Source organism: Bufo bufo, chromosome 11 (assembly GCF_905171765.1).
Source record: "Bufo bufo chromosome 11, aBufBuf1.1, whole genome shotgun sequence".
Classification (NCBI taxonomy): Eukaryota; Metazoa; Chordata; class Amphibia; order Anura; family Bufonidae; genus Bufo; species Bufo bufo.
The window spans coordinates 32,244,544-32,259,373 of record NC_053399.1 but is presented as its reverse complement, the minus strand read 5'-3'; the positions used below and the strand labels follow the sequence as shown (position 1 = coordinate 32,259,373).

Sequence of the window (14,830 nt, the reverse complement as noted above, 5' to 3'; positions counted from 1 at the left end):
TCAGTTTACATGCATTGCTTCAGAGGACATGAAAAGGCACACAATACACACAAAAAAATCATAAAAAATAAGGGCGTGTGTCGACATCTGTAGAATTAATGAACCAGTATTTGGTAATGAAATACGAAAAAAAAAAAAAGGTATAATAACAAAATTATAGTATAATATTACATTAGAATATCAAAAAGCTATTGTAATAATAAAAATACACTAAGTGTAATGATTTTGAAGTATAAAAAAACAATACATGAGAACAAAAATTCTCCTTGGCTGCATACAGTTTTATATAACAAATATACTTATAAAAAAAATTCATTATAGCTTGATGTAAACTTGCAATTTATCCAAAGTGTCTTCACTATGCCACATGCTAATGATCACTATAATTTTAGTTTTCATTATGTAAAAATAAAAAGTACATATATTTATAGAATTTTTATGTATGTATCTAGAAATATCTAAAAATTCTATGTTTAGAAAATGTTTATATATATTTACACCATTGTATATATAGATTTTTTTTATATTGTTAGAGAATTTTTATATTTACAACCATTTAATATATTTAAATCATATATATATATATTTATATATATATATATATATATATGTATATATATAATTTTTACATATAATTTTAGAATGTTTATAATCGTTATATATATTAATGGAAATTCTATAAATATATATAAAAATTCTATATAATATATATATAATATATATATATATATACACACACACACACCGTAGAATTTTATAGATATTTATAGAATTTCTAAATGTATTTTTAAAATTTCTATATCTAGCTATAGGATTTTTATACATATTTTGTAGAATTTTTATATATATATATATTATTTATAGAATTTCTATATGTATTTGTAGAATTTTTATCTATAGTTATAGACAATTTATATACATTTTTAAAGTGTTCTTTCTTAGAACTATTAGAAAACGGAGAATAAGTGCAGGTTTCTGTGCCACTAGCCGGCCACCAGAGCCCTGATGTGGCAGGAGTTCCTGTATAATCTATGCCCTACTTTGAGCAGCATAAAGGAATTAGAAATTGTTTGTATCTTGCACGATAATCCTCTCAAATACGGTCAGCTTAGGGTTAGGAAGTCTGAAAAATGTCCACATCAAAGCGGAGCAAGGTTAACAAACTCCCAGGATCATGTGATTCAAATTGTTTTCATTTTCATGAGGGGAGGGGGGGGTCCGAGGTCCAAAAAAAGAACAATTTACGACATTACCAAAACCCATCAGGCAAGTCACCGAGAGGGAATTTGTAAAATGCTCAGACGTGAGACGTGCCCCGTGCTTAATATTCAGCTGATCATGTCTACTAACTGGAGAAGACATCTTCCTAATGCATTTCATTCCCGTTGCTTATATGGCACCAACATATTCTGCAGTAATGCGGAGATTGTAGTGAACCCCATCAGTCCCTGGACCTAGTGCAGCTCCCAAGCGTCTCACTTTGTGATGATTTCGGTATTTCCCTAGCCTCTCCTCCTGAGCACCCAAAAAGCAGGAGGAATGTGAATATGCTTTACTTAAAAAAAATAATATATATATATATATATATTTATATTAATTTAGAGACAAGGGCCTTGAAAATGTAACAGAGATTAACCGAACACATTCTATTTTTATTTCTATGGAAAATAGATCGATACCTGATCCCAATTCCACGAACATATGTGCAAAGACTTAAAGGGATTGTCCCACCACTTAAAATTTTAAAATAATAAAAAAAAAAAAAAAAAAGTAATACTCACCTTACTGATCCCCTGCCGCCTATTGGGCAGACTAGATGGGCCAAATGGTTCTTATCTGCCGACACATTCTATGTTTCTATGCTCCCAGTACTTCCTGAGTCCCCCATCCGTCTCTGTACTTTCTCGTCCCTCTAGACGTGGACATGTGACACTTTAACCAATCACTGGCTGTAGCAGGTCACCACAGTTGCTAGTGATTGGCTGCAGTGGTCACATGTCTGGATGAGGACTGGGAGGGGCATGGAAGTAACAGAATGGGGACAGCGGGGGATTAGTAAGGTAAGCATTACTTCTTTTACTATTTTACAGCATTCAGAGTGTTTATTAAAAACAAACAAAAAAAAAAACGTAGTGGCCAGACAACCAATTTAACATTTAAAGGGGTTCTCCATTTTTTGCTGCTTTCACCCACACAACTGGGTAAACAAGGTAGACTACCTGGTCTTCCTATGACAGTTCTAGATGTAGGTACGTTACGGTCTACAGAGACAATATAGTGCTTAAAGTCTTTCAATGCAAAAATCCGTTTCAAAGTACATGGCCATAATGACTACCACGGCAGAACCTGCTTTAATCACTGAAGACTACAGTTTACCATCCATGGCCTCATCACATATTTCAGGAGGGCTGGAGAGCGCCTACTGTCATCATGCACAGTGCGGAGAAACACAGGACCAACACCAGGTGTCATGGTGTAGAGCCCCAAAAGTCATCATGGCTGTTTTCATCTGGTATTGGAGGAAGGAACATTGACCAGCCTTCGGGATGTCCAGGACATCCTGGAACCAGTCCTACTGCCATTATTCACTTATTTAGGAGACGTGGTGTTCTAACAAGATACCTCCCTTGCACACGCGGCCTGCACTACACGTGTTCTTCAGGGTATCCAACAGCTCCCCTGGCCAGATCAATCTCCAGATCTCTCCCCCATTGAGAATATCTGAGACGGATCTCCCATGCATAGCAGCCAACAACCACCTTGGCTGAACTATGGAATGACATATCAGAGGAGCGCATCCAACAGCCTGTATCGCAGTAATGATGGGACCCTGCCTCCACTTATACCCTGCTGCAGAACCTCAAATGAAGGGGGCACCACCTTGGTTGTGTGATCATTGACCAAGCACCACTTTGTCCATCTCAGCTCAATTGCATTAAAGGGGTTGTGCTGCCAGTACATATTGATCCTCAGGATAGGTCATCGATATCCGATCGGTGGGGGTCTGACTCCCGGCACCCCCCCCCCCCCCCCCCCCAGCTGTTAGAAGAGGAGGCAGCGCTTGTGCTAGCTACTTCCAGATTACACTGCGCGTCGTCTCGCTTGCAGTGGAGGTGCAGTGTAATTACAAGTGCTTGTCCTAGTCAAGTGAAAGGAACAAGCACCTGCAATTACACTGCGCCGCCAAGACTTCCGAAACAAAGCACAGTGTAATCTTGAAGAGTAAGTAGCGCGTGCAAGAGCGCCACCTCCTCTTCAAACAGATGATCCTTGTGTACTGGCTACGTAACCCCTTTTTCCAGGTGTTCTTTTATTTTCCATTTTCTGGTAGTCAGTCTATCTAGCTCATATCTAACTATCTATCACATATCATTATTATTTTTGAAGCGCCATTCATTCCATATGATAAGCGGTGCACATACTGAATGCAGACAATTGCACTAATCCTGAACAAGACGAGTTACAGATGGAGAGAGGGCCCTGCCCGTGAGGGCTTACAATCTACAATATCTTTAATTTTTATCTCTCTCATATATATCTATCTATCTATTTATCATCTCTCTTTTTATATAGATCGGTCTATCTTCTCTGATACTCATCAATCTCTCATATTCCTGTCTCTCTCCCTCCCATTCATGTATCTTCTCTATTATATCTATCCATATATCTACCTGTCTCACCGTCATACCCATCCAACTTCCACATGTAATAATATAACAGACAAGGCATTCAGCAGCAGAGAAGCCCGTATACAACATGGCCGTGATTTATTTATTTTTTTACACCGTATTAGAAAACTTCAAAGCTGCAGAGTCCTTATAGATCTGAAAAACCTGCTAAATCCACTTTCTGGCTTTTTCCCTTTGCATCTGTAATGCATGCCACAGACCTAAATGGTATTTTTGGTAAATCATACAAAGAGTAAATCCTGGTAAACAGATGCTTTGAACAAATCTTTTTTTTTTTTTTTTGGGGGGGGGGGGGGGGGGGGGGGAGTGGATACCAAACTTGCTGTCGTCGACAGATATAAAAGCATAAAGGGTACTGGCCGGAAAATTGAAAAAATGGACAACGTGAGGCCATTCGCCGTGGATCATAACATGCATTAGCCGAGATGTGGTTTTATCCGTTTAAGGCATTTCCACTTTAAATAATCCCTGCACTAAACCCCCTCTTCCTCCAGTACTTTGGTGGGGTCTCTTCGCCCACACTCTAGTACATTTAATACAGAGATTATCTTTCTAATGCAACAGTTCAGTCCTTGAGGTGGACCGTAGAGCCTCGGGTCTAAAGATAAAACCATCCATAAAAGAAAAAAAAAAAAGAAATATAGATATAGATACATTTTACTGGAATTTTTATACTGAAAATTGTCAGACATCCAGCAAAAAAATAAAATAAATACATGAAATCTGTTTCTTTTTAAAATATTATACATGATATTATTATATATTAATGGAGGACCACCCAATGGACTCCTAAGCCCAGAATAAAATGAATAAATTACAACTTTAACTGAATCTTTTCCTATAAAACTATACATCAATCTGCTCAGCTCCTCCTGCTCTATAACATGCTGCCGACAGATTGCACTGCGTTTTCATGGTGACAGGATCCCTTTAATTCCATGGTCAGGGTCCTTGCATCTCCTCCAAGACAGAAAAAAAAAAAAAAAAAAAGGAGAGCAGAGCGGTGATCTTTTTGAAGTGGCTTCTGAGTTTTCTTCTCCCTAAGAAATAACACGCAGACTTTGTGCCCCAAAGTACGCCGAGGTTTTGGCACGGCGCAGGAATCTCTCAACTGAAGACATACTTTTAGTGGGTGGTCAAGTTCAGACGAAGTTTAAAACAAAAGTTCAGAAAGATCTACTTTTCATGGGTCAGTAGACGTGCACATCACAGAGACAGCAAAACTGGCAGTTGTGGCGGCTCGCAAGGCTGTCCTGGCACTGAACTAAACGCACCATCAAAGCGATCAACCCAATTAGTAAGACTGGCTAATGTGGCGATAAACGAATGTATCTGCCGCCTTCAAAGTGCTCTGTTTGTTCACACACAAGGAAAAAAAAAAATGGGCACAGATTTTTTTAGCAGCTTGCTGACGGATTTCTGCAAATTTTATCATCACAACTATTTTAGGATTTTTTTTGGAATTTTATTTTCACATTAAAATGCACAAGAATCTGTCACCAGTGACGTCCCGCACAGACAAATAGCTGTGGTTCCCCTGATTAGAACGCTGATCTTCTTTTGTTAATCCGAGGCTCCGTTTCCGAGTTATGATGCTTTTCCTTAATATGCAAATTAGGCCTTTGGTGCAATGAGGGCGTCACCATTGTTCTTGTTGCACCCAAGCTCCGCTCCTTTCTGTGACTAGCTCCTGCCCCGCTGCTTTGATTGGCAGGGCCAGGCAGTCACAAAGAAGCCAGGGAGAGGCTGGCCACAGAAAGGAGTAGGGCTTGGGTGCAATAAGAGCAATGGTGACGCCCTCATTGCGCCAAAGGCCTAATTTGCCATATGATGGAAAAGTATCACAACCCGGGAACGGAGCCTCAGATCAATAAAAGAAAAACAGCGTTTTAAATCAGGTGAACCACAGATGTGTGTCTAGGCGGGAGGTCACTGGTGACATATTCCTTTTAAAGGGGTTGTAGAAGCTTAGAAAAACATGGTTGCCATCTACTAGATTTAAACTGCAGGGAATATTATTCTCACTGACGTCATATCGATGGCTTAGGCCTTTGAGGGACAACCTCCGGCACCCCAGCTGTGGTAAAACTATGCTGTTCTCATAACTCCATAGAGATGAATAGAGCATGCTGGGAGTCGTAGTTTCACCACAGCTGGAGTGCCGGAGGTTACCCATCACTGGTCTAGCCTAAGAATGGCCTATTAAAATTGTATATCCCAGTAACCTCTTTAAATGGGTTATTGATGACCTATCCTTAGATTTTAGCATTACTACCAGATCGGTGGGGGGCCAACTCCTTGCACCCTTTACCCAATCAGCTTTCTTTCTTACCAGGCCCAGCGCCGTACATTCTGTAGTGGCTGTGCGTGGTACTACACGCAACTTCAAATGAACGGGACAAAGCTGCAGTACCACGCACAGCCACTACAAAATGTGTGGCGCTGTACCAGGGAAACAATAAGGGAGTGCCGCAGCCTCTTCTAACAGCTAATTAATCAGAGGGGATGCTGGATCCAATATTGAAAGCCTATACCTGTGATGGCTAACCTCCGGCACTCCAGCCGTGGTAAAACTACAACTCCCAAGATGTACACTTCCTAGGCTGTTCTCAGAACTACATAGAAATGAATGGCGCATGCTGGGAGTCGTAGTTTTACCACAGCTGGAGTGCCGGAGGTTAGCCATCACTGGCCTATACTAAAGATAAGTGTCCAATACTAAAATCTCAGTACCCCTTTAACTTCCTAGGTGGTCCTTGGGATGCCATATTAACTTTCTCAAAATTCCATCTAAAGATCTATATTTAGTGCATTACAAATTCTACATTTAAGGCTTCCAATATCTAAAACAGGAAGAAGTACCTGACAGTCGTCCTAAACAGCAGAGAGGCAGCGACTGCTCCACAAAAGCTGCAGAGAAGGTTGACTCGATACGCAATGGAGCCGATCGGCAGAAGAACCATCACCAGTTTGGCCAGCAAAGTGAACAACGGATATCCAGGAGGATGAGCGACCTGACAAACGTAAATGGGGAAAATTACTTAGCAAAGAGAAATTTGGAGGACCTCTCCTACTTCTCCCATGTTGTTGGTGAAGTGTCTGCATGTGAACAATTCGGATGCTAAGAAGTCAATTGTACCTCATGCCTCCCAAGTGCCCCTTGCCTCATCGGGACATAAAACTCATAATGACAATCTGGCATTACATGCTGTACCGGCAGCTACCAACAGAGGGCAGCATCACTCACACAACGTGTAAATGGGGGGTAAGTGGTTATTTGTGATGGGCGACTGTTGGCGCTAACTGGGCAATTTAATCCACCAACTAGGCAAAGTATGGTGCTCTGTAGGCACAATATGGCACAGCGTCTCTATATTGGGAGTGCATGACACTCTCTAGGTATGGCTGCGAGCATGGCATGGCAATCTGATGGCAAGGCTTAGCTCCATGTGAGCAAAATATGGCACTATGTGGGCACTATATGACATTACCTCTCCGCACCATGGGCATAACTACCAGGGTAGCAGGCATAGCAGCTACTATGTGGCCCCAATAACTAAAGGGGCCCATCTCCACTGAGACATCTGTGCAGTTTGTGATATATCGGGACAATAGAAGTGCGCATTACTTTTTTTTAACTCTTTCTGTCCTGTGACATCACTGAATCATTTCTGCACATCACCACACATATTATCATACTAGTGTGACATCACTGTGAGCCTGATTGCTGCATTGTGACATCACTGTGACATCCTTGATGGTGTACGTTATGCTACCATTGTGACATCACTGTGTGCATTATCCCAACATAACGATAAGCTTCTCATATTCATGCAACTGTGGGGTCCCACTGTAAGTTTTTCTATGGGGTCTCATAAGAACGTTGTTTTTTTTTTAACCCTGTTCAGACAGGGCAATAAGATGCTTACTTTCTTGTTGTATCAGGGTAGACAGCCGAGGTCAACCCAAATGGCCGCTGTTACCGTGCCAGGTGGGCACCCTGGTCTACCAGGATCTGCAGTATACAGTGTTACAGTCCAGATCTCACGTCTTAGGCTTCATGCACATGACCATATTTTTCATTCATGTGCTATATTCCATTCTTTTCTAAGGGGCCATGCACACATCCATATTTTTTACGGACCTGTGTGGCCGTTCCACAAATCATAGAACATGTCCTATTCTTATACAGATGAGAATAACCCTTTCTAATGATGGGAGTGAGAAAAAAAAACAAAAAAAAAAAAACGCAGAATGCCCACGGAAGGCTCCTGTATTCCATGGATCGGTTTCTTGCAGAGAGAAGTCAGGACACGGCTGTGTGCATGAAGCCTGTAGGACCTGTAATAGTGACCATGCCGGCTGTCACCTGAGCAGGACACCTGAAGGACTTAAAGTAGCACTCCCACAAACATTTTGCTGGATCCGGCAGGGTTCAGAAAAAAACAATTCCGTTACTGATAATACAACCGTCTGCATCCGTTATGAACAGATCCGGTTGTATTATCTGTAACATAGCCATGGATCCATCTTGAACTCATTATTGAAAGTCAATAGGGGACGGATCCGTTTTCGATTGTGTCAGAGAAAACTGATCCGTCCCCATTGACTTGCATTGTGGGTCATGACGGATCCGTCTTGCTCCGCATCCCAGGACAGGCATTTTGGAGCACTCCGTTCTGACAATGAATGAGGACAAAACAGAAGCGTTTTTTTCCGGTATTGAGACCCTATGACGGATCTCAATACCGGAAAATATTAACGCTAGTGTGAAAGTAGCCTTAGAAAGGTTCATGATGTAAACTGTAGTGAAGGTAATCTTCTTACCAGTGACTGTATTTGCGAATTATCCCCTCCCTTCTGATCCTCAGCTGTGTCATGTGACCCGAACTGTGACTTTCCAAAAAAATACAGCATATGTGTGGACAGTTGGCCAGTTTCTCTATTTATTCCTATGGAAGCCTCAATGTCAGTCTCATAGGAATGAATAGAGAAGTAACTGACTTCCTGTCCTGTGTCAGGTGGAGATCAGAGTGTTGGTCACATGACACAGCTGAGGATCGGAGGGGAGGTTATAACTCACAAATACAGTCACGGGTAAGAGTACCTTCACTACAGTTTACATCATGTACCTTTCTAACAGGTCAGAAAATAAACATTTTTGTGGGAGCGCTTCTTCAAAGGGGTTATCCGATTTCTGAAACATCCCCCCCATGTGCCGAGCCCCTGACATGTAATACTCCTGGTCACCACACCAATGAAAACATTCGGTGTCGGGGGGGGGGGGCAGCCAATGGCAGGCAGGGATGACACCAACACCCCCCCTAACACCGGATGTTTTCACCCAGGAACACGCAGCAGCGGCGGTGCGGGGACCAGGAGAGACGCTGGGAGCGGGGTAAGTATATTACCTGTGATGGGCCCGTCACATGGGGGGATGTTTCAGAAATCAGATAACCCCTTTAACATTTACTGGTGATTTTTCTTTCTGCTCTCAATGCCATACGAGCCTCCAGAAAGGGTGGGGGGTTGCGTCCCTTTACGAACTCTATATTGATTAATACACGCGCCTAGACCACACGGTCTCCAGATTAGTGCCAGTCTAACAGACTTTGGGTCTTACCTAAAGGGATCATGACACCATAATTAGGTTTATAAAATAATAAAACTTATTAAAACTGTTAACCCGATTTATTTCGTTCTCCCCAGCTTATCCACATTTTGGGTTGATAATAAGCCATGCCACTGTACATACAGTAAAAAGCCCTGCTTTATAATTTTGTTTAATTGGATTTAAAACTTAAAGTAAATTGTCGCATACTGTACTTATAAGTTAGTAAAACTGTGGTTTGAAAATAAATTAATCTACTTTACTCCATGCTTAATTAAACTTCCCTAATTCCTAAAACTGTTAATGAGAGCATTGATTAAACAATAAAATTAATACTTACTCCGAGCTCATAGGCGGCTGTGATCAGCTCCCCTGTGAAAAAATAAATGTAAAACCAATAATTACCATTAGGGAATGACCCTCCTCCAAAGTTTCCCAAATTCAAAGGCTTGCGCTGGGATTTTGCATTAATTTGACTTGATAAAAATAAATCTAGGGAGATTTAGCAGCATGGCATTTTCTCAGAAATTCCTCCCACTTTCGATTTAGTGACACGGAAAATCATTTCACAAACAGAACGTGCCTTTTGTTGCTCTGGCGATGAAATCAAACGCAGTGGCTTGGTTCTATAGAGGAGAATTCCTTTAATCTGGCATCCGACAGTCCAGAAAGGGCGATAATCTGGCGTCGAACTGCGAGAAGGTCAGGGATTTCACCTCACCGGACGGCTGGGGTTATGAGAATCATCTGACGGACACAGTGATCGTGGAAGATCTGATGAGTTCATGGCGGTTTATCCTGGGCGATCTTCTTAAAGGGGGGGCGACTAATGCCGGACTAAAGGAACTGTATTGGATATGTACATTATGCAATGATGTTACCCAGTGAGGTAGGCCACACACTTCAGACCTCTTGACCCTACATTTGCCCGATCGGCTCGGCTGAGCATGCATGTATGTGAATGGGGAAAAGGGAAGAAAGCCAATGCCAGACAACAGCTTATCTTCCCTGAGAACAAAAGGATTGGGCATGTTGAATCTAACTGCCCAATCAGTCTTACGGCCCTATTACCCGGGCAGATTACTGTTAAGAGGATTGCTGGTGAGCATTCGTATGACCGCTCGTTAGTGATGATCTGGCAGTGTAACGTCCGCAATTCTGTTCTGCATTTTGCGGAACGGAATTGAGGACCCATTCATTTCTATGGGGCCGCACTATGTGCTGTCCAGATCCGCACTTCCGGGTCCGCAATTCCGTTCCCGAAAAAAAAAATAGAACATGTCCTATTCTTTCTATTATAGTGCCGGCGATGTGCGGTCCGCAAAATGCGCAACGCACATAGCCGATGTCAGTGTTTTGCAGATCCACGGATCCGCAAAACACATACGGATGCGTGAATGGACCCTAATACTGCCGCTGATTACCTGATGAACAAGCAAACGCTCGTTCATTGGGTAATAAGAATCTTTTAACATGTTAAAAAATCCTGGATTGCTGGTGGTAGATTGCCCGTGTAATAGGCGCTCTGCTGCCGGCATACAAGAGACAGTAGAGGTATGAGTGATGCATTAGCGATCGCTCGTCCCTATACTGAGGAGGAGATCGCTGCATGTAATAGCAGCGGTCTCCTCCGCTAGCGAGCAGGCGATTGATGGAAGGGAACGCTTCCCTCCCAACAATGATCTGCTCGTGTAATAGGGACTTTACCCCGGAAATCTGCCGTCTGGCACCCCTCATACACATTAAGGCCCTATTACACGTTTTTGAGGACAAGAATAGGCAGTTCTATTAGGCAAATGTGACATGCACACGGCTGGTATCCGTATTTTGTGGATCTGCTGACCACAAAACACATACGGTCGTGTGCGTGTATGAGTATCCCCATTGACTTGCATGGGTCTATGTTTTAAAACAGACAGCACACGGAAGGGGAACAGTCACGAATCCAGACGCTAATAGTCAAGAGCGGAGATGAGAAAAAGGCAGTGGGAGAAATTTACCAAAAGTGATGCAAAGCAAAAATAGAGGCGATACCCATATCAACCAATCTGGCTGGTTACCGTTCAACCGCTCCGCTTTGCTTACACCAGTTTCGATCACATTCCCCTGGTGCCTCTACATTACCTTGATTTCAATGGCTACCACGTCTTTTGGGATAATCACTGGTTATCACGCTAGCTTTCTCCGAATGATGATATAGAGTTGTTCTACAATTTACTAGAAAGGGATGACCGGAGCACCCATAGTTAATAGGAATTTTTTTAATTATAATTATTTTTTTTGGGAGGGGGGGGGCTCCTTAAAGAGTAACTGAGTTTTCAGAAAACTTTTGATACGTCACAGCGACATATCAAAAGTTTTGATCATTGGGGATCTGAGGGCTGAGTTCCCCACCGATCACTAGAAGGAGGAGAGGGAAGCGGTCACATATTGCGCTCTCTCTCCTCGCTGCAGGAGACGGACAGGAGATGGGCCCTAAGGCTGGGTTCAGACCTGAGCGTAATTTATATGCGCGTTTAACGCGCGTTTTTGTCGCGCGTTTTTTGCAATAGTAAACGCGCGTTTGTGTGATTGACTGCAGTGTCCTATGGCCACAAACGCGCGTCAAAACGCCCCAAAGAAGCTCAAGAACTTGTTTGAGCGTAGGGCGTTTTTCAGCGCGTTCAAACGCGCTGTAAAACGCTCAAGTGAGAACCAGGGCCATAGGGAAGCATTGGTTTTCAGGTGTTGAGCGTTTTACAGCGCGTTTGAACGCGCTGTAAAACGCTCAAGTGTGAACCCAGCCTAAGACTTTCTATTCAGTCCATCTCCTGCACTGAGGAGGGAGAGCGCTATATGCGAGCACTTCTCCCTCCTCATTCTAGAGACTGGTAGGGTTCTTGGCCCTCAGACCCTTACTGATCAAAACTTTTCATATGTCTCAAAGACATATTAGGGTACTTTCACACTTGCGGCAGAGGATTCCGGCAGGCAGTTCCGTCGCTGGATACAGCAATCCGGACGCAAACGGATAGTATTTGTCAGACGAATCTGTCTGACAAATGCATTGAAATACCGGATCCGTCTCTCCAGTGTCATCCTCCGAAAAAACAAATCCGGTATTTATTTTTTTCACAGATTTAAAGGTCTGCACATGCACGGACCGGAAGAACGAATCCGTCAATTTTAATGCACTAATAGATTTCAATGGAAATTAATGCCGGATCCGGCATTGCGGCAAGTGTTTAGGATTTTTGGCCGGACAGAAAAATACAGCATGCTGCGGTTTTTTCTCCGGCCAAAAAAACATAAGAGGGACTGAACTGATGCATCCGGAATGAAATGCTCTCCATTCAGAATGCATTAGGATAAAACTGATTACTTTTTTCCGGTATTGAGCCCCTAGGACAGAACTCTGTGCCGGAAAAGAAAAACGCTAGTGTGAAAGTACCCTAAAAAGTTTTTTGAAACCTCAGTGATATTTTTAATTAACCAATGCACATATACCTTTTCAAATTTTAATTTAAAGAGACACTAGCATCAATTTTTTTCCCTCATATTAAACAGCCTATATGGAACCATTCAATATATATATATATATTTTTAATACAGTAAACGAGTGGATGGTTTACTGGATATATTCTACTTCCTGTCTTGTCTCTTTAAAGGGCATCTGTCAGCAGATCTGTACCTATGACACTGTCAGACCTGTTACATGTGCACTTGGCAGCTGAAGACATCTGTGTTGGTCCCATGTTCATATGTGCCCGCATTGCTGAGAAACATGATGTTTTAATATATGCAAATGAGTCTCTAGGAGCAACGGGGGCGTTACCATTACACCTAGAGGCTCTGCTCTCTCTGCAACTGCCACGCCCTCTGCACTTTTATTAACAGGACCAGGTGTGATGATGTTTTCACCGCATGGTCCTGTCAACAAAAGTGCTGGGGACGCGGCAGTTGCAGAGAGAGCAGAGCCTCTAGGTGCAATGGTAACACCCCCGTTGCTCCTAGAGACTCATTTGATTATATTAAAACATCATTTTCCTCAGTAATGCGGGCACATATGAACATGGGACCAACACAGATGTCTTCAGCTGCCAAGCGCACATGTAACAGGTCAGCCAGTGTCATAGGTACAGAACTGCTGACAGACTGCTGTTTTTTTGGACTTTTAGCACAGCAGACCACTCACAGTGCCTAGAGAGGGAAGGGGATGAGTGACAAAATGACAGCATCACACTGCTAAGTACAATGCTCATCTGTGGCCACCTTTATTTAGGCCTATCAAGAGAACAATAAAGCGGTCATACTGTTATCCTAATTCTACACCTGCTATTATGCTAACATCTTTCCCTCACGGCAGCAGTAAACTGACAATGGGTTACCTCTCAAAATAGGAGTTTTCTCTCTCCGATACAAGACTGTATTTTATTTTTAACGGTACAGTACTGCCAAAATGAAAAAGAAAAACAGCCAGAAATTCTAAAAAACAGATCCCTTTCCGATTTAAGTGTCTCTTTTAATGTTAAAATATTGTCTCTTTAGTCTCCTTGCTAATAAGTCATTTTCATATTGCCAGCACCTGCTCTTTATAGAACATTACTAGCAGCAGGTAGTGGGAGTGGGTAGGGGGCCGGTAAACAATACCAGAGCGCGGAATAATGTAATGGTAATTATAACAGACATTGCTATTTAATTAGATTGCTACGAGCGGAGCCGAGGGTGAAAAGCAGACCCTTCTCAGCGCCTTTACAATTATTATTTGATTACGATTTGGTAAAAGGAAGTGGGGGTGGGCAGTCACCCCAAAGAGCTCGCAATCAGTTCCAGTACCAGAAATTGAAAAGGAAATGAAGCTGGATGTGAACTGGCGGCAAAGGCTGTACCTTTACTGTAGGCAGTAATTATCCCGGAGCCTGGGAAGTGGATGGAGAAACTCTAGACTTAATGTACGTAAACAATGCGCCGCCAGCGACAATTTTCTCTAAGGCTCTTTCCAGGTAACGTCTTTCTACTTCACGGTAATTATGCATTATTTAAATAAGCGTAATGTTAATCATTACCGCCGCAAAACACAAAAGTGGCCTGCTCTTTTGTGCGCCGCGAATATTGACATGCGGTAATATTTGTTCAATAGCAGAAAGCTGTTGTTATAGCCTCAATGATTTCCAGCAAATCGGTGGTATGGTAGAACCCCCCCCCCCACCACCACCACCCCAAATTTAAAAAGATCATTCTGAATAAATGAAATAGAATAAAAAAGGCGTGAAATTATTTCATGGATTTTTATTTTTTCCTCGCCCTTACACATTATTACAATCGATGAGAAGGAACAGTTTGTGCTTCTTATAGAAATACCTTATAAGTATCTGAAAGGGGGGAAATAAATCGGATATCCAGGACAGAAATCAATTGCTCACCGCTATTCAGATGGCGTTACTTCAGCTGCTCCCTGCAAGTCTCGCTCATAACTATAGGCCAAGACTTGTTCTCAAATGTCACCTTAAAAGGACATCTGTCAGCAGATTTGTCCCTATGACACTGGCTG

General features: G+C 42.4%; 1 protein-coding gene across 2 annotated transcripts in view; it reads right to left on the bottom strand.

The window, feature by feature from the left end:
• The window catches only part of TMEM260 (transmembrane protein 260), a 63,428-nt gene that overhangs the window by 42,682 nt on the left and 5,916 nt on the right, over nucleotides 1–14,830 (bottom strand). For both annotated transcript variants that reach the window (XM_040412770.1, XM_040412771.1), the window contains exons 3-4: nucleotides 9,641–9,672; nucleotides 6,552–6,703 (exon numbers count right to left, since the gene is read on the bottom strand). In XM_040412770.1, the coding sequence (XP_040268704.1) occupies nucleotides 6,552–6,703; nucleotides 9,641–9,672 (184 nt within the window). The remainder of the gene's footprint in view (nucleotides 1–6,551; nucleotides 6,704–9,640; nucleotides 9,673–14,830) is intronic.